The sequence below is a fragment of the Muntiacus reevesi genome, chromosome 8, assembly GCF_963930625.1.
Source record: "Muntiacus reevesi chromosome 8, mMunRee1.1, whole genome shotgun sequence".
NCBI lineage: Eukaryota > Metazoa > Chordata > Mammalia > Artiodactyla > Cervidae > Muntiacus > Muntiacus reevesi.
The window spans coordinates 3,003,836-3,022,079 of NC_089256.1; the positions used below are offsets into that span (position 1 = coordinate 3,003,836).

Here is an 18,244-nt window from a genome sequence, read left to right on the forward strand (position 1 = left end):
ATTCAGTGGGCACACTATATATTTTTGATTGAACATTTCCTTTGAAGCTCATCTAGTAAGACAAAATGATACTATGTATATTGCTTTCAGTCTCTGACTACATTTTCTTGGTCAGGATCTTCCCTTTCTGTTCTGTGAAAGCAAAACATATCCCTTCAAGTGAAACTTCTGTTTTATTGCTTTTAGGAAATGAGTCATGTTCAGAGTAAGCAGACAAGTGTGGGAAAGAAAGAGGGATGAAATAAACAGTGTCTTCCATCACTTGTGTACTTCAAGCTATGTTTATATCTTCTTTTTTCTACAGACAATTGAGATAGCTTAATGACTTTCGAAAAACTGTATTTTAAGAGAATTTTAGGCTGTGTTCAGTGGTGCGCTGGTAAATGTCTAATAACTGATTCTTGGGGCTAGAAGATGCCCTGGTTTGTAGTTTTGCCCATCTTTGTCTTCTGAATACATCTACTATGGCTGATTTCAAGCTTCCAATGTAGTCACTGAGTGTAGACTTGGGAAGGGAAGCTCAGTGCTCTGCAAAGCCACTGTGAGCTGGATGTGATGTTTTTGCTATCGAAGTGCTTAATCATAAATGCCCATCAGGATATTGTACTCTAACTGGTCAACAAAGTGAGGGATGACAGCTAAAATGCCAAACACATCAACTTTAAAATGAAGTTTATGTAGGGAGATACTAATTTAGCTCATAATATGGATCGGGAAAATTCCTCTGGAGAAGGGATAGGCTACCCACTCCAGTATTCTTGGACTTCCCTTGTGGCTCAGCTGGTAAAGAATCTGCCTATAATGCAGGATCCCTGGGTTGGGAAGATCCTCTGGAGAAGGGAAAGGCTACCCACTCCAGTATTCTGGCCTGGAGAATTTAATGGACTATACTGTCCATGGGGTCACAAAGAGTTGGACACGACTGAGCAACTTTCACTCACTCACTCATGTATTTTTTACCAAATAATCTCATGTATATGTGTGTGTATATATGCCAGATATCATGAAATGTGTTTGTATCTGTGTGTAACTTGACTCCATAGTTTATATATGCAAAATTTTAAACATACAAGGCATTTGTTTTAAAACCATAAAAATAAAACTTTAAATATTTTGTATTTGTGGTATTTTGGAATGTCTTATCTTTACTTTCAGAGGGATATGGAATGTCCCATACATGGCTAATGTGTACTTAATTAAAGGAAAGACCCTCCGATCAGAGATGAATGAAAGGAACTATTTTGTTCGTGATAAACTGGATCCTGATATGGCTCTTTGCCGAAATGCTAGAGAAATGGTAGGGAATATGATGATGGCTTGCTTGAATGTCTGTATAAGATGGCTTGCTTTACCGGTTGATGTGTCATTTGTTTTGATGACCTTTTCTTTCTAATTTGTAAGTACTAGCCAATTTTTTGGTTCTGTATTGAAATATTGGGAGCAATTATGGAGAATAACTTGCCTGTGCAACACCTGCAGAAACAACTGGAAAAAAGTTTGGCTTAGGCTAACTCACAGGCAACAATAAGATATTCAATTGTAAGCATAGACTGGTTACAAATCAACTTTGCATTTTTAATAATTCGTCTTTAATTTGAAATTCTATACTGAAAAATCTGACCTAATTAAACTTAATAGATGAAGCCTGGGTGAAATGATGATTTACATATTTAAGAAAAACACACTTTTGTCCTAAAGTCAGTATCCAGTATTTCTCTGTCATTATTCATCCCATGCTTTCAAAAAATAGGTCCCTTACCACTAAACTGGGAGAAGAATTAAAATATGTAGCCTGTTTGTGTGAAAAATTAATCATACATTGCTAGTCTATAATATATTTTCATTATAAAACTTGAAGTGATTGTAGAAAACTGTTTTCAAAGTGTATAAGTGTGTCTTAAAACATACTTATATGGTTTTCTGTTTTAGAAGTGATTGGGTTATTTTATTCAAATTTGTATAAGCAAATGTGTTTATGGAAAAATCAGGAAAGTTGGCAAGTACTTTTTTCTAGTTTAATAAGGCATGTGTTACTTGAAATATGTTTGTTTTTCCTACAAACTTTTGTCCATTGTTACATTGAATGTACTCAGTACTTGTGATTGTAATTTGTGCTCATGTTTGGCTATTTGACTCAACAGCGCACCCTGGAATGGCCTCTCTTACACTTTTTTTTTTTTTTCCTTTTTCTTAATTTTGTGTCTAATGAAAACTCTTACTAAGGAATGAGCTTGGATTTATGTTTGACCAACAGAAAAATAAAAAAAGGGCTGGAGTTGTTTCTTTATGTGCACTGTAAGCTTTGCTTGTCCTGCATGCTGTCTGTGAAGGACATTTCAGAATGTCAGCTTTTTCTCAGGGGCTGCTATTTTTATTTACCTAAGAATACCTGAGAGAGTGGATGTGCAGGTCAACTTACCCAATCCTTCTCTTCATTTTAGACTTTACAAAGGGAAAAAGACTCCCCTACTCCGGAAACATTCCAAATGCTCAGCCCCCCAAAGGTGTTATTTTATTTACTTTTATTTTTGTTTATTTATTTAAAATACTAGATACTGTATATTGCCTAAAAGTAAAGTTTCTTTAAGAGTCTTCTTTTCATTTAGCTTGGTGTGAACTGTTGGTATTCACTGGTTCTGAATTTGTACATGTGAGCGTGTGTTTTGTGTGTTGGGGATAGGCATGTGTGATATTCAGCTGTTAGTTCTTCAGACTGATTTGCATTTTATGGGTGACAGATGGAAAAGTTAAATACAAATCACTTTCACTAGTTTCTCTAGTTTTTGTTTTTGTTTTTTTTTAAGGCGAGAAGAGGTAGGAGTATGTATAAAGTACATCCTGATTAAAATGAAATTTGATTACTCTTCACTAATTTTCTTTTTATTAATAACCAACTCTTTTTATCATTAAAACAGGTACAAAAAGAAACAACCTTACCTTAATGGTGTTTGCCATATTTATTAGGTTTGGGGCAAGGACAAGAAACTGATTTTCTTTAGTTGCCTCTTAATACAAGAGTAAATTCTGTGTTCAATCTTTAAACATCAGAACATAAAAGTATGAAATAGACTGATAAAATATTGACATTTGAATTTTTGTTTAAAAATGTGATATCTTCTTTGAAAGGAAAAGAAGCCAAAAGAGGTACAATTAATTGCACTTTGGCGTCTCAAAAATATTTCTGCTTTCAAACAGGAATTCTTTTTCCCTGATGTCTACATCTAGGACCAATGAGAAAGGGACAAAAACAGTCCTTCCTCCTCTTTTCTTCAGTTGAGTGTCAGTGCTATCAATTAGTTTTGTGTGGTGTCTGAATTCATAATTAATCAAATTCTACTTTTATTTTAAATTATGCATGTTTTATATGAAAAATAAAAATGCATGTTCCTGAATAAGAGATAAAAGTTGAAATTAATATCTTTTGTAAAATTTTTCATGTGGTTAAACTTATTTTCTTATATTTTCCTCCAATATTATTAATACTATTATTTTTTTGGTATATAGGGTGTTTTTATGTACATTTCTAATAGACATGAATTTGGAAGACTATTGTCAACTGCTAATTACAATATTTCCCATTTTAACAATGACCTCTGGCAGATTTTTGAAAATCCTGTGGTATGTATTTCATGCTCAGCTTCATTTATTACTTTTTTTTTGTAACTCTAAATGGATATAAATCAGTTAGGTTAATAATACAGAAATACAGCAAGAGACTTTAAAGAAGTATTTTTAATTATGTAATCACAGGCCTAATTTATTGTATTTCTTGTCTAAGAACTTTCTTTTTAAAGATATATTAAGTTTGGATAATGGAATTATCAGTTTCTTTGATTTCTCCTAATATTTCTGTTATATGTATTTCAAAACAGCAATAAATTTTCAATCTGAATTTCAGAAGAAAGTGTTTATGAATAGCTCATGTATGGCAATATTACATTTTGACTTTCAGAAATAAAATGCAAGGAGTTAGTTTGAGAAAATGCATTTTAAAATAGTTTTTAAATAAAAATTCTGGGAATGTACTCTAAAGATAGCTAGAGAAAACTGCAAAGTGGAATCAGCATATAGAGAAAGTCTTAAGTTGAGGAGACTATGTCCAAAATTATTTCTTTTCTATAATTTTTGAATCACGAAGGAATTAATTCATTTTTGTCTTAATCGGTTTTCTTTAGGCAAGATGGCACATTTATTTAAGGGAAAATACTCACTAAAATCTATTTATGGGTTTTTTTTCCTTGCTATTAGTCAAGTTTTAAATTACGAAAACTCAATCCACCTGTTGAGAATTGTCTTTTACTTTGTAGAAGTGTTGACTTTGGGGAATAGTAGACTTAATGGTCTCTAAAACTCTGTTGTTGGAAAAAGAATATCTTTTGACTTTTTTGTGTGTCTTAAAAGTACTGTTTCACTTTAGTGGCGTATCTCCATCTTTCACAGGAGTAGAATTGAAAACGGGCTCTTTTTTAAAATGATGAGGATGGAATTACCTATTTTACTTTGGCACTAGAACGCTTGGTATTTTGAGAGATACAACTATTTGATTTCTTGGCTAATACTAGCTTCCTGAAAAAAAATCCCAAGTTATATCCTGAAGTGTAGATATTTGTGTGCGATTTAAAATCTTTGGAGAGTATGCAATGAATATATCAGAAATTGGAAATGGTTTTCTTTCCATGGCTTTGTTCTAGTTTTGGTAAATTAGCTTGACTGATATGTCTCATGAAGGATATCCCATAGCAAAGTATTTAATATTACCCCATTATCAGAACTACTAAGAAATTAATAAAGTCAATTTGTTCAATGATATTTGAAAACAGTCTAAAATAAAAAGTTAATAATAATGCTTTAATGTAAAATCTTAAGGTCTTATTTCTTTAACTTCAAAAAATCTATAATGATGCCCAAAACGAATACTTAAAAACGTTTAAAGATTCTGAAATGTTATGTATGATTATTTACTTTTAATTTCCCCCATATTTTAGAATCAGAGAACCAATAAATATTAAAGGGGATAATGAGTAATTTGATCCTTATACATACTATACATACTTTACACACTATATATAAATTAATTTTGTTAAAGAATTTGAAGATAGTTTTGGTTCTTCCAGATCTAAAAATATCTGAGTTGCACATAAGCAGAGAAATGTAAAACTAAGAATGGCAAATAAATTATCAGGACCCTTTTTAAATGTGGCCTCAAAAGATATATTTCAGACAAATATTTTTTGAAACATATTTTGATTGAAATTATTTTGAGTCCTTACCTCAGTTTTTCCCTACTTGCTTACTATTTGTACTTTACAAAGAGAACACTAAGAATTTTGTTAAACAGTCTAAATATATTTAAGAAAAGATCATTGTGGATATTGAATCTTATTTTAAGATATACCCTTTAAATATTGGGTTTTTAAGTAAAACACTTAACCCAGGAAAAAGATTCCTTAGTTGATATTGACAAAAATTGTTGTATCTTAGTGTGAGGTTGGTGTGTCAGTGATTAGGTTAAGAGAACACTCAGGTGCATGAGTTAGTATGAAGAAGATCTATTTTTCAATACATGGTCTTAAACCTTAATTTCTGCTAACTGAAAGTTATGATAATGTTAGTAACCCCATTGAACATTCTTTGATACTAATCTAAAGCTGAAGTGAAAATACACATTTTGAATATATTTTATTTTTTTTTTTTTTTTTAATATTATTTTATTAGTTGGAGGCCAATCACTTTACAACATTTCAGTGGGTTTTGTCATACATTGACATGAATCAGCCATATAGTTACATGTATTCCCCATCCCGATCCCCCCTCCCACCTCCCTCCCCACCCGACTCCTCAGGGTCCTCCCAGTGCACCAGGCCCGAGCACCTGACTCATGTATCCCACCTGGGCTGGTGGTCCGTTTCACCATAGATAATATACATGCTGTTCTTTCAAAACATCCCACCCTCACGTTCTCCCCCAGAGTTCAAAAGTCTGTTCTGTATTTCTGTGTCTCTTTTTCTGTTTTGCATATAGGGTTATCGCCACCATCTATCTAAATTCCGTATATATGTGTTAGTATACTGTAATGATCTTTATCTTTCTGACTTACTTCACTCTGTATAATGGGCTCCAGTTTCATCCATCTCATTAGAACTGATTCAAATGAATTCTTTTTAACGTCTGAGTAATATTCCATGGTGTATATGTACCACAGCTTCCTTATCCATTCATCTGCTGATGGGCATCTAGGTTGCTTCCATGTCCTGGCTATTATAAACAGTGCTGCGATGAACATTGGGGTGCACGTGTCTCTTTCAGATCTGGATTCCTCAGTGTGTATGCCCAGAAGTGGTATTGCTGGGTCATATGGCAGTTCTATTTCCAGTTTTTTAAGAAATCTCCACACTGTTTTCCATAGTGGCTGTACTAGTTTGCATTCCCACCAACAGTGTAAGAGGGTTCCCTTTTCTCCACACCCTCTCCAGCATTTATTGCTTGTAGACTTTTGGATAGCAGCCATCCTGACTGGCGTGTAATGGTACCTCATTGTGGTTTTGATTTGCATTTCTCTGATGATGAGTGATGTTGAGCATCTTTTCATGTGTTTGTTAGCCATCTGTATGTCTTCTTTGGCTAACAAACACATGAATATATTTTAAAAAATCAAAATTATTTTAGAGTAATTCACTATAAAAGTATATAAGCAAGGCCAAGTTGATTAACTTGCTAATTTTTACTAACGTTTGTTGCTAGAGTTATGTTCCCTGTCTTTCACTTTTAAAGCACACATATTTGCCTACAGCTATGTATAACTGTCCTGGAGCAGGATATGGCAGCCCACTCCATTATTCTCACCTGGAGAATCCCCATGGACAGAGGAGCCTGATGGGCTACCGTTGGACATGACTGAGGGACTAAACACACATAACTCATGTATATCCATAGAATACAGCATACAAATGTAGAGACTATAAGATTACTCAGAATTTAAAATAGAGTTATAAAACTGCATAAATAAAAAATTTTCACAGAATGTTTTCAACATACAAAAAAATCAGGCAAAGTTTAGAAAGCATAAACTCTGGTTTCTGAAAGTTTCTATTTTGCTACTACACATAGTCATTTATAAATTGCTTGAGCAGTTTCTAAAGTGCATATACTTTATATTTTCCTTTAAAGTATTCATGGAAAGGTTTTTGCTTTAATCTGAGCAATTGATTTTTTTTTCCCCCCCGTAGGACTGGAAGGAAAAGTATATAAACCGAGATTACTCAAAGATTTTCACTGAAAATATAGTTGAACAGGTTTGTATTAGAAATTACTATGATATATAGAGCATTTTTGTTATACTTTCTAGTAGGGAATATTATTAACGTAATACTCTGTAGCAGAAGGTGTTGTGAAAGTAGAGAAACTGTCCTTTAGGTAAAGTTCATGTGACTTAATTACCAATTTTACAGCCTTGAAGGTCAGATAGTTTAACATGTAGAAAAATGAAAATTAACAGTAATATTAAGGTCATGCTGTTTTTTTTAGCATACTCCCAATGTCATAACCATTTCAGAAATAAATTTTTGACAGATCTCTGGTGTAAGCCTCTTTCAGTGAAAGTTCATCTTTGAAGAAATTGGACTCCAAACATCACTTCTCAAAGAGATTTCTTTCAAAATGAACTCTGCTTTAGATTAATGTTCCAAATTATTGCTAATACCTTATTTCAGAGAATGTAAAGGGTGTTTAATTCTGAGATGCTGTTATTTTGTTCACTGTGAGAAAGGAAAAAACTTACTGCCAATTAAACTATGACGCACATTGAAAGAGCTATGTTAGACTTATTGAGGCAAAGGTGTTGTATGTCATAGGGCACTGTATGCATAATAACATTTCATTTCAATGACAAATCATAATGTATCATTTAAAAAGGTGTATCAAAGAACAGGTCAACAAATGTAACACCAACTAGATGTATGTATGCATTTGCACACATACAGATGCATACATGCACACATGTTGAGAACAAAATCAATATCTGACCAGGTGTACATTCCCTGTGTCATTAGCAACTATATCACAATGGCTGCCTAGCCAACCATGAGTCTAAGAACAGGTCTTGATTTCATAAAGGTTAAAATGCAAGATAAAAGTCTTAGAAATTGTTTTTTAAAAATCTATTGTTTGTAACAGTAGTGTCACTATTGTTGGGCAAACTTCTTAAAAAGGCATCTAAGTGAGATAAATACTGAATATTACTTTTGAAATGCCATTTGTTAGTAAAAAGACACAAAATGTTGCTCTCTTAATGGTGGTGTCATGTTTTATACGTAGCCTTGTCCAGATGTTTTTTGGTTTCCTATATTTTCTGAAAAAGCCTGTGATGAATTGGTGGAAGAAATGGAGCATTATGGCCAGTGGTCTGGAGGGAAGCATCATGTAAGTTATCATTTTACATTAAGAACTAAAATGTGTATGTAGGGCAAGGAGGAGTATAGGTATTTAGAGAAAGTGAAGGAGGTTTGTACTTTTTGTCTTACATCTCTGAGTCCTAGACCTCAATGAAGGGGCTACCCAAGGCTGTCAAGAGAACTATGATTTTCATCTAATTCTGCCAATCATTTTTTAACACTTAATCTATCTGGGCCTCAATTTTATCTCCAATTACACTGGGTGATCCTTCGGGGTCTGTGTCCCCTGGCTGGGGATGGTAAGGTCATATAGGCTTATTGTGTGATATTGCTCTTCTCCAAGGCCATTTTTTTTTTTTTTTTAATTCTCTGTGTTTTCACAGTAGGCTATAGTGAAAATACCAAAACAAAGTTTATCTGGTTGACTGCCAAAGCTATTTTTTTGTGTGTAAGCATAGGAAGGAGGAATCTGTTTGAATGCCTTTGGTGTAATACAGTATTGCATTTACATTCAAAGACTTGACAGGAGGCATTACTGTTGGTGGTTCAATGTATTTCTTTTCCTCTGAGAACCCACAGATACCAGGTCCTTTATAGTACCAAGGAATTTTAGTGGAATACCCTGGAGTATTAATGCCTCTGCTCAAATATATACCCACCTAGTCAGCTGATCAGAAAGGCAGAAGTTTGAAGTATGAGGAAGAACTTGAGGTTGGCAGGTTGTAGGAAAATGAAAAGCAATCATGGAAGGAATTTGGGGGCCACAAGATAGAAGTGAGAAGATTGGCAGGAAAAGTTTATTTTCAGTGACAGGTAGTAGTCCAAGGTGCAGACAAACAAAATCTATGCCCATCAAGCAGCTAAGACTTCCTGAAGGGTCAAAAAACTCGTTTTTAAGGGGACATGAAAAGGCTTTGGTGATCAATTGTATTTATTTTCTCATTAGACCTCAAATATCTGTTAAATAAATAGGAAAGCAGTCTACTTACTCTATAATACTTTGCTTCATCACTGATACATTTGCAAAGCCATGTTATCTAAGTTATTTTGATAGTTGTGCAATAAAGCAGATGGTACACCATAATTGAACTGCTATTTTTATTGTCTATTATGATCTTGTGGTTGAAAAAAATTCCAAGACAAAGTGAGTGTGAATTGCACATGGACCACACTTTATAATGTCATGAATGCTCTTTCCAGGATAGCCGTATATCTGGTGGCTATGAAAATGTCCCAACCGATGATATCCACATGAAGCAAATTGGTCTGGAAAATGTATGGCTTCATTTTATCCGGGAGTTTATTGCGCCTGTCACACTGAAAGTCTTTGCAGGCTATTATACTAAGGTAGTTATCCTCCCACTACTGCTACCTACTCCTACCAGTTTTTACACAAATGTGCTATTTTATGTTTTTATTGATAAGCGAATCCATTAGTTTACTTTGCTTTTTTTAGGGATTTGCACTCTTGAATTTTGTAGTAAAATACTCCCCTGAAAGACAGCGCTCCCTTCGCCCTCATCATGATGCTTCTACATTTACCATCAACATTGCACTCAATAATGTGGGAGAAGATTTTCAGGTTATTATGGTTTTTCTATTTTATATTTTTTCAAAACAAATATGTCATTATGAAATGGCCTTTGCCTTATTTTTTTTTTTTTAGATTCTGTTTAGATAACATCATTTGAATTTTATCACTCATTAAAATTGAAATATAATAAGTTGATACATTTATTTCTCTATCCTTTTAGGGAGGTGGATGCAAATTTCTAAGGTACAATTGCTCTATTGAGTCACCAAGGAAAGGCTGGAGTTTCATGCATCCAGGGAGACTCACCCATCTGCATGAAGGACTTCCTGTTAAAAACGGAACAAGATACATCGCTGTGTCATTTATAGATCCCTAAGTTATTTTCTTTTCATTGAATTGAGTTTTCTTTTGGAATGGATGACTGGCATGAACATGCCTTTGAAGTTGTCCTTGAGAAGATGAGAGGAATATTTAAATAACTTCCACAAAACAACTTCACTTTAGGCCAAACATTTGAAAAACTTTTCCTAAAAAAATTGTTTGATATTTCTAAATGTCTGCTCTGAGCCTTAAAACACAGATTGAAGAAGAGAAAGGAAAAAAATATGTAAAAGCAATTATTTATTTCTATGCCTTATTGTCTCTGAGAATAATGACAGTTTTCCGAATTTGTGTTTTAGTTGATTCAGGTACAGATGTACAAGTGACAAATGAGACTAATAATATTTTCTTATTAAAAGAGTGAGAAGAATTTTGTTTATCAACATGTAGACAAAATGGATATAAATGAAAAGTTCAAGTTTTGAAATGCAGGAAAACTGGAGATCTAACTGGATTTGTATGCAACTAATTGCATAAGTACTTTCTTTGACCACCTATACTGGGACGTTTTTTGGTGGTTATTGAAGGAATATGAGGAACAATATATAATGCAATGTTTTTCCTCAAGAAACTTAGCAGAAAATACAACTGAGGTGCATATCCAGTGGAAAACATTTTTGTTTAGATTGTTAGATTGTTTTTTACATTTGCCTTAGAAATCAAGCTTTATGGTCCTTCAGATAAATTTTCCAAGGTGGATTAGATTAAGTAGATGTTAGATTTAGGAAAGCTTTCAAGTCTTTTGATTTCTTCAAAAGTACATCAAGCATCAACTTAAGATCATCAAGTGCCCTTAAGTCAAGACAGGGTCATTTTTAATTCTAGAAAATGAGGAAAAGGAAAATTTCATTGAGATTTAGTCGTAACACATGATTTTTTTTTTTTTAATAAAACTCTAAGTACTTGAATTTTGTATCAGGAAAACAAAGTTGATGAGCCTTTGTTCTTCCCTTTTACCTTCTGTCTTCCTCCTAATTCTTTTTTTCAGGAGGGTGATTCACTTTTTTGTCTTCACAGCATAGTCTCCATTTTATCCTTCTTACTGTTTTTATTACTTTTCTTTTATCCCACTTTCAAAAAATTTCCCAACACAAACAATTTTGCGACTTGATTTTTTCACCATTATTCTGAGTGAGGTTTAAATATTCTCATTGTAGCTACTGTTTTTAATTTAAAGGTTAAACTTGAAAAAAAAGTTTTAAGTCATGGTGCCAAATTTCATTTTTCTAACACTGTGTGTTAGAAAATTATGAAAAATAAAATAATTTAAAATGTTTCTGTTCTCTTTATTATTGGTCATTTATTTTTAGAAGAGAATGATGGTGGAGTGAACTGAAAGAATATCTAGATAGAATAAGCTGTGATTTTATTTTGCTTGGTATGTTTACTGATATCCAAACTAAATGAACACTATTTATTGAATTTCCAATTGAATTGTAGTATCTTACATTTCAGACTGACTAGGGAGTTCATCTGATTTATTTCACAAGTGAGAAAATAGACAAAACATTTGTTTATTCTGTATGTATTTATTCAGTGGTGTTTCTCAAGTCCCTACTATGGTCCAGGCACTGACCCAGTCACTAAAAATGTGGTGAACAAGATGTTATAATTACTGAGAGATGGATTTAGGAGATAAAGAGTTGTAATTCTACCTTGTTTCTGCTCTTTAGTGGCACTTCATATCCAATAATTTCTACTATCCATCAGTTTGGTAGAAGACATTTTATTAATTATTTGTGAATTATACTATTGTACTTCAAGGATGCTCTTCTAAATATGTACTGCTATGTCATGGATACCAACCATTCAGAACAGACTTTGGTTATAAAAAATAGTTCTACTAGTGTAAGCCAGCCCAATGCCCTTGTGGTACACTTGACATGAAAGACATAAGTAGATCCTAATTCTTTACAGTTGTGGGTGGTGATTTATAGTAACTATTTTAATCTCATGCCATGTTTCCAGAAATTGGATGAAGGCAACCAACTGAGCATATTTTCTATGTTCCCCCTCATCCCAGACTTCTTGAAATGATATGAAGTGTACTCTTAAAAAGAACAAGTCATGATTAGTGAAAGTGTGACAAATCCCCATAAGTAGATCAAAAATTTGGAAGATGGAAAACAGGCAGGATTAGATGGATAGAGGAAGCTGTAAGCTGACACATGTTCAGCTTTTGCAACCAATAATCTGTTCTCTCTTTCTGTGAGTTCAGTTTTTTTGTTGTTGTTGTTTAATTCCATATACAAGTGAGAACACACTTATATGTCTTTGTCTGATTTACTTCACTTACTACAATGCTCTTGAGCCTCATCCATGTGGTCACAAATGGCAATATTTCTTTTTCATGGTTGAATTATATTCCTCCCCTTGCAAATGTGTGTGTGTGTGTGTATACACATCATATTTTCCATTTTCTTTAACCATTCATCGATTAATAGACACTTTAGGTTGTTTCTATGTCTTGGCTGCTGTAAGTAATGCTTCAGTGAACATGGGAGTGCAAACAACTTTTAGGGGTAATGATTTTGTTTCCTTTGGATATATTCTCAGAAGTGGAAGATCATATCATTGCAATTCTTAATTTTTTGAGGAACTAAAATCTTTTACTATGAAAATATATTTGTGTACTAATTTTTAATTTAAAGAAAGATAAAAACAGTAGCAAGAAGCAATCCTATTTGTAATTTAATTTGAGTAAAGGAAGTGTATTAATGACAATAGTAAGTATTGGTGACTGTGGGTACATGTATATGAGTGTGTGTGTGTTTGTGTGTATACATATATTACTGAAGGGCTTTAAATGCTAATGTTGTCTAATTCTTAATGTGCATAGGATTCAATGTGAATATTTTCCCTGAGTATGGATACTTTAGTAATAGTCCAGTATGTTAATTTTCTTCCCTTTGCTTTATTTTTGAAAAATACTAGCACTTTACCTTTATTGGTAACTTACCTAACAGATCAAGCACCTTTCTAGAGAATAAACATGGAAAACAATTAACATATAAATTGAATGATTCGTGCTAATGACAGAATCTCTTTGCATATTCCTTCATTCCTGTTTTCCTGTCTGTCAAATATCTTTCTTAATTTCATTGCTTGCTAAGCCCTAAAGCCTATCTTGTATGACAGTTTTGGGGCCTGCCATTCATTGGAATCAAGTGTCCATACAACAAATCCCTTCAAGTTGTAGGAAGGTCAAACAAAATTATCAGTTAAGAGTCAGTTTCAGTAAATACCTAGAAACTGGGTGTTTTGGAAAATTGAAGTCTTTAAGACTTCATGAAAGCAGACTTTGTTAAGCAACATTGTTTATCTGTGATGTTTCAGAATAGCAAGCTCCAGGTTTCTTTTAGTATGAGTCTTTGTATAAAAAGCCATTGGAGAGAAACAGGGGGAAATACATAAAGCTCTTCAATGAAAGCAATGAATTTTGGATTACATTTAAAGAGAAATACACTAAGAAATAAGTAATGAAAGAGTAGAAAACGGTACACACAAACATGCTTTAAAAATGCAAAGTACTATATTGCTAAGTTATTCTAGTACAGAGAATCAGAAACTTGGAAAGATGGATATATATACTAGAGATATGTGGACTTCATAAATTTTAACTCGTCCTGCAGTTTTCTTTTTAATTTTAAAGATTGTTTTTAATATTTTTGTTTTATTCTTAATAGAATAAAATAAATTAGAAAATATTCATCTGGAAAAATAAGTTTTTTGCTGGTTTTGGAAGTGGTATTTATTTTTTTGGTAAATCAAGCAACAATGATTATTTTTACCATGCTATTCTATCTTTACTGAAAATGTTTTAAAAATCTGATTAATTAAACTATTTTGAAAATTAGAAAAGAATTTCTATCTATTTAACAAGTTACTTAAAGAACAGTTTTAACAAAATAAATGGAAAACATGGTGCATGCTATCAGTAATTTAAGGAAAATGTTGTTCCTTTCAAATTATCTTCATCCCAAAGTAAATATTAGATTGCAAAAGAGAATTAAGGGATGTCGAGGAGAAAAAAAAATCATGTAGATTTTAATAAGTAGTGAGCTTCTCTGTGCTTAATTATAAAGTAATTTATTTATTTATTGAAAGGAGCTCAGCTGGGTGCTCTGTGATAACCTCTAGGGATGTGTTGAGGGGGTGGGAGGGAGGCTAAAGAGGGAGGGATATATGTATACATATAGCTGATTCACATTGTTGTTCAGCAGAAACTAATACAACGTAAAATAATTTTTAAAAATAGCTCTAAAAGACATTTTTCTTAACACTGGTTTAAGTTGAGTAACTTTTCCTTTAGGAACGTAGTCTGCGATGATAGAAAGAGTCCTTAAGGAAATCACATCATGATATAAAATTCTGCATCTACTCAGGAGAATTTTATATTTGACAGAGCTTCCCTGCAGGCTCAAACAGTAAAGAATCCACCTTCAATGCTGGAGATCTGGGTTCGATCCCTGGGTTGGGGAGATCCCCTGGAGGAGAGCATGGCATCCCACTCCAGTATTCTTGCCTGGAGAATCACCATGGACAGAGGAGCTTGGCAAGCTACAATCCATGGGGTTGCAGAGTTGGACATGACTGAGTGGCTAAGCACACAGCACAACTTCCAGGTGAGAAATGGACAAATTAAAGCATAACTTTCTTCTACTGAGCATAAATGATTAGATAATTGAAAATGCATATTTTGAAAATGAGATTATTAAATTTTGTATTATTTTCAGTTCTATTTATATAGATAAACATTTTACAAATCATGCTAAATTATGACATCAGAGCCCCACCTTGTGGCCAATATAGAAAACTAATAGAGTCTGAGCTATAAGCCAAAAGCAAAAGCTTTACATATTTTTTTCAAGTTCATGCTTTCATGATGTACTCGGCATATAAGTTAAATAAGCAGGGTGACAACGTACAGTCTTGATGTACTCCTTTTCCTATTTGGAACCAGTCTGTTGTTCCATGTCCAGTTTTAACTGTTGCTTCCTGATCTGCATACAGGTTTCTCAAGAGGCAGGTCAGGTGGTCTGGTATTCCCATCTCTTTCATAATTATTAACTTATATATGGAGTACATCATGAGAAACGCTGGGCTGGAGGAAGCACAAGCTGGAATCAAGATTGCCAGGAGAAATATCAATAACCTCAGATATGCAGATGATACCACTCTTATGGCAGAAAGTGAAGAAGAACTAAAGAGCCTCTTGATGAAAGTGAAAGAGGAGAGTGAAAACGTTGGCTTAAAGCTCAGTATTCATAAAAGTAAGATCATGGCATCCGGTCCCATCACTTTATGGCAAATAGATGGGGAAACAGTGGAAACAGTGGCTGACTTTATTTTTCTGGGCTCCAAAATCACTGCAGATCGTGACTACAGCCATGAAATTAAAAGACGTTTACTCCTTGGATGGGAAGTTATGACCAACCTAGACAGCGTATTAAAAAGCAAAGATATTATTTTGTCAACAAAGCTCCGTCTATCAAGGCTGTGGTTTTTCCAGTAGTCATGTATGGATGTGAGAGTTGGACTGTAAAGAAAGCTGAGCACTGAAGAATTGATGCTTTTGAACTGTGATGTTGGAGAAGGCTCTTGAGAGTCCCTTGGACTGCAAGGCGATCCAACCAGTCCATCCTAAAGGAGATCAGTCCTGGGTGTTCATTGGAAGGACTGATGTTGAAGCTGAAACTCCAATACTTTGGCCACCTCATGCAAAGAGTTGACTCATTGGAAAAGACTCTGATACTGGGAGGGATTGGGGGCAGGAGGAGAAGGGGACGACAGAGGATGAGATGGTTGGATGGCATCACCGACACAATGGACATGGGTTTGTGTGGACTCCGGGAGTTGGTGATGGACAGAGAAGCCTGGCGTGCTGCGATTCATGGGGTTGCAGAGTCGGACACAACTGAGCGACTGAACTGAACTGAACATGCTTTCAAATTTTTTCATGAAGGCTAATATAAATAAAAATGATATAAATTGTATGATTTCTTTCAGGAATTCCTTTTTTAGTTTGAAGATACAATATTTTAAAAGGAGGAATTGAGACACCTTATTCTGAAATAAAAGATAGCTAGCATATTCCCAGTTAGCACTGAGGAAGTGGATTGTTTTCTATATTTTATCTACCTTAGAAACTGCTAATCTGTGTTCACTGGGTAATATGGGCCATTGACAACATCCGTATAGAAATAATCAGACTCAATTACAACTGAAACAATAATTGGTTTTGAGTAGACAAAATAACTTCCATGACATTAGAAAATGGAGGAGTTTGATTATAAAAACCAAATGTATTTTAAAAGTTCCTTTGTGACAGGAAAGGATAAATCACATTTTCTCCCTCTCATGACCAGCACAGGGCTAGTAAAATACAGCACTGAAGACAGGTTTTCTGTGACACAAAGATTGGGTGATTCAGACAAACTGTGAAAATCATCTCTGTTTTGGGTTTTGGGGGATTAAGGAAATTTGTTCCTGCTGAAGTTGTTGAAGGGACGTGTACTACAGTAGTTCTAATTTGCTTAGGCTCTCACTTATTCAGATGCTGCCCCCACACCTTTCTTGATCATCCTTCCCTCCTTTGATATGCCTTGCACCCTGGATGCTTGACTAAAGTCAGGTGCTGCTCATATAACTCTAGAGTGACTTCATTGACTCTCATATTGTCCTGAGAGGGCCTTCCTTTTGGTCTACTGTGAGCCAAGAGGAGAGGAAATTTAAAAAAGTATGTGTATTTTTGAAACCTAAATGATTTAGGTGTCTGTGATATCGAGTCTCCAAAGACAGTCCTCAGTGACTCATCCCAAGATTCAACCTCTGCATGGTTCCTTTTCACCTTGATCCTGGGTGGGCCGTCTGCAACCAATGGAGTGCAGCAGAACTTACTCTGCATAACTTCCAAGCTGAGTCATGCAGGCCCCCATGGCTTTGATTTCTTGAAACATTCATTCCTAGGCTCTCCATTGGAAATCCAGGTGCCATTCTGTGGAAAGTCCTTGCCACAACAAGCACTCCAACACTGAAAACCCAATTCCTACATCATTTGGCACTGAGTGAATTATTTGGACCTCAAGCTCAATTGAACCTTCAGATGACTGTTGCCCTCATAGTTGACTTGTGTCTGCAACCACATGTGAGTCCCCAAGCAAGAACCACCCAGCTGAACCCAGTTAACCTACAGAGCCACAAGAGACAAAGATACAAGAGACAAAGATAACATTGTTTTGAGTCACTAGGTTCTGCATAGTTTACTACACAGCAATTGATACTGAACAGGGATAATCGCTTATACTTCCTCTCTAATTGGAACTGTTTTCCTGAGTACTTAACATAACTGAATTACTTATTTCATTTTACTCAAAAAAAATAAGGCCATAAGCTTTTGTTTTTTTAATATAATTTTATTTATGTTTGGCTGTGCTAGGTCTTCTTTGCTGCATGGGCTTTTCTCTAGTTGCAGCAAGCAGGGGCTACTCTCTAATTGCAATGAGTGGGCTTCTCATTTTGGTTGCTTTTCTTTTTGTTAAGCACTGACTGTAGGGCATGCAGGCTTTAGCAGTTTCAGCTCCTGGGCTGTAAAGCAAGGCTCAACAATTGTGGTGCACGGGCTTAGCTGCTCCATGGCATGTGGGATCTTCCTGGACCAGGAATCGAACCTGTGTTTCCTACCTTGAAAGGCAGATTCTTTGCTACTGAGCCACCAGGAAAGCCCAGTCATAAACTTCTAACAGAAGGGACTGGTCCTTATCCAGTCTTTTCAGTTTTAGAACTTAGCTTGTAGCCTGGTCTACAGTAGGTACCTGTATGTGTGAATGAGTATTGGGAGTTGGTTTTATGTCTGAGATTTTGTATTTGAATCAAAATGATCCCTGAAGGAAATAGGAGTTTTCAATTTAACAGACCCAAATTTAAAAATAAATCTATG

The 18,244-nt window shown here is 34.5% G+C and overlaps 1 protein-coding gene across 2 annotated transcripts in view; it reads left to right on the forward strand.

Moving 5' to 3' along the window:
- Positions 1-11,581, forward strand: part of PLOD2 (procollagen-lysine,2-oxoglutarate 5-dioxygenase 2) — a 122,103-nt gene extending 110,522 nt beyond the window's left edge. The window contains exons 13-20 of one of the 2 annotated variants that reach the window (XM_065942303.1): positions 1,156-1,297; positions 2,442-2,504; positions 3,505-3,618; positions 7,227-7,292; positions 8,314-8,418; positions 9,591-9,737; positions 9,847-9,972; positions 10,145-11,581. In XM_065942303.1, the coding sequence (XP_065798375.1) occupies positions 1,156-1,297; positions 2,442-2,504; positions 3,505-3,618; positions 7,227-7,292; positions 8,314-8,418; positions 9,591-9,737; positions 9,847-9,972; positions 10,145-10,300 (919 nt within the window). In that variant the 3' untranslated portion in view covers positions 10,301-11,581. The remainder of the gene's footprint in view (positions 1-1,155; positions 1,298-2,441; positions 2,505-3,504; positions 3,619-7,226; positions 7,293-8,313; positions 8,419-9,590; positions 9,738-9,846; positions 9,973-10,144) is intronic. The other variant, XM_065942304.1, reaches the window with a different exon arrangement.
- The last annotated feature ends 6,663 nt before the right edge of the window (positions 11,582-18,244 follow it).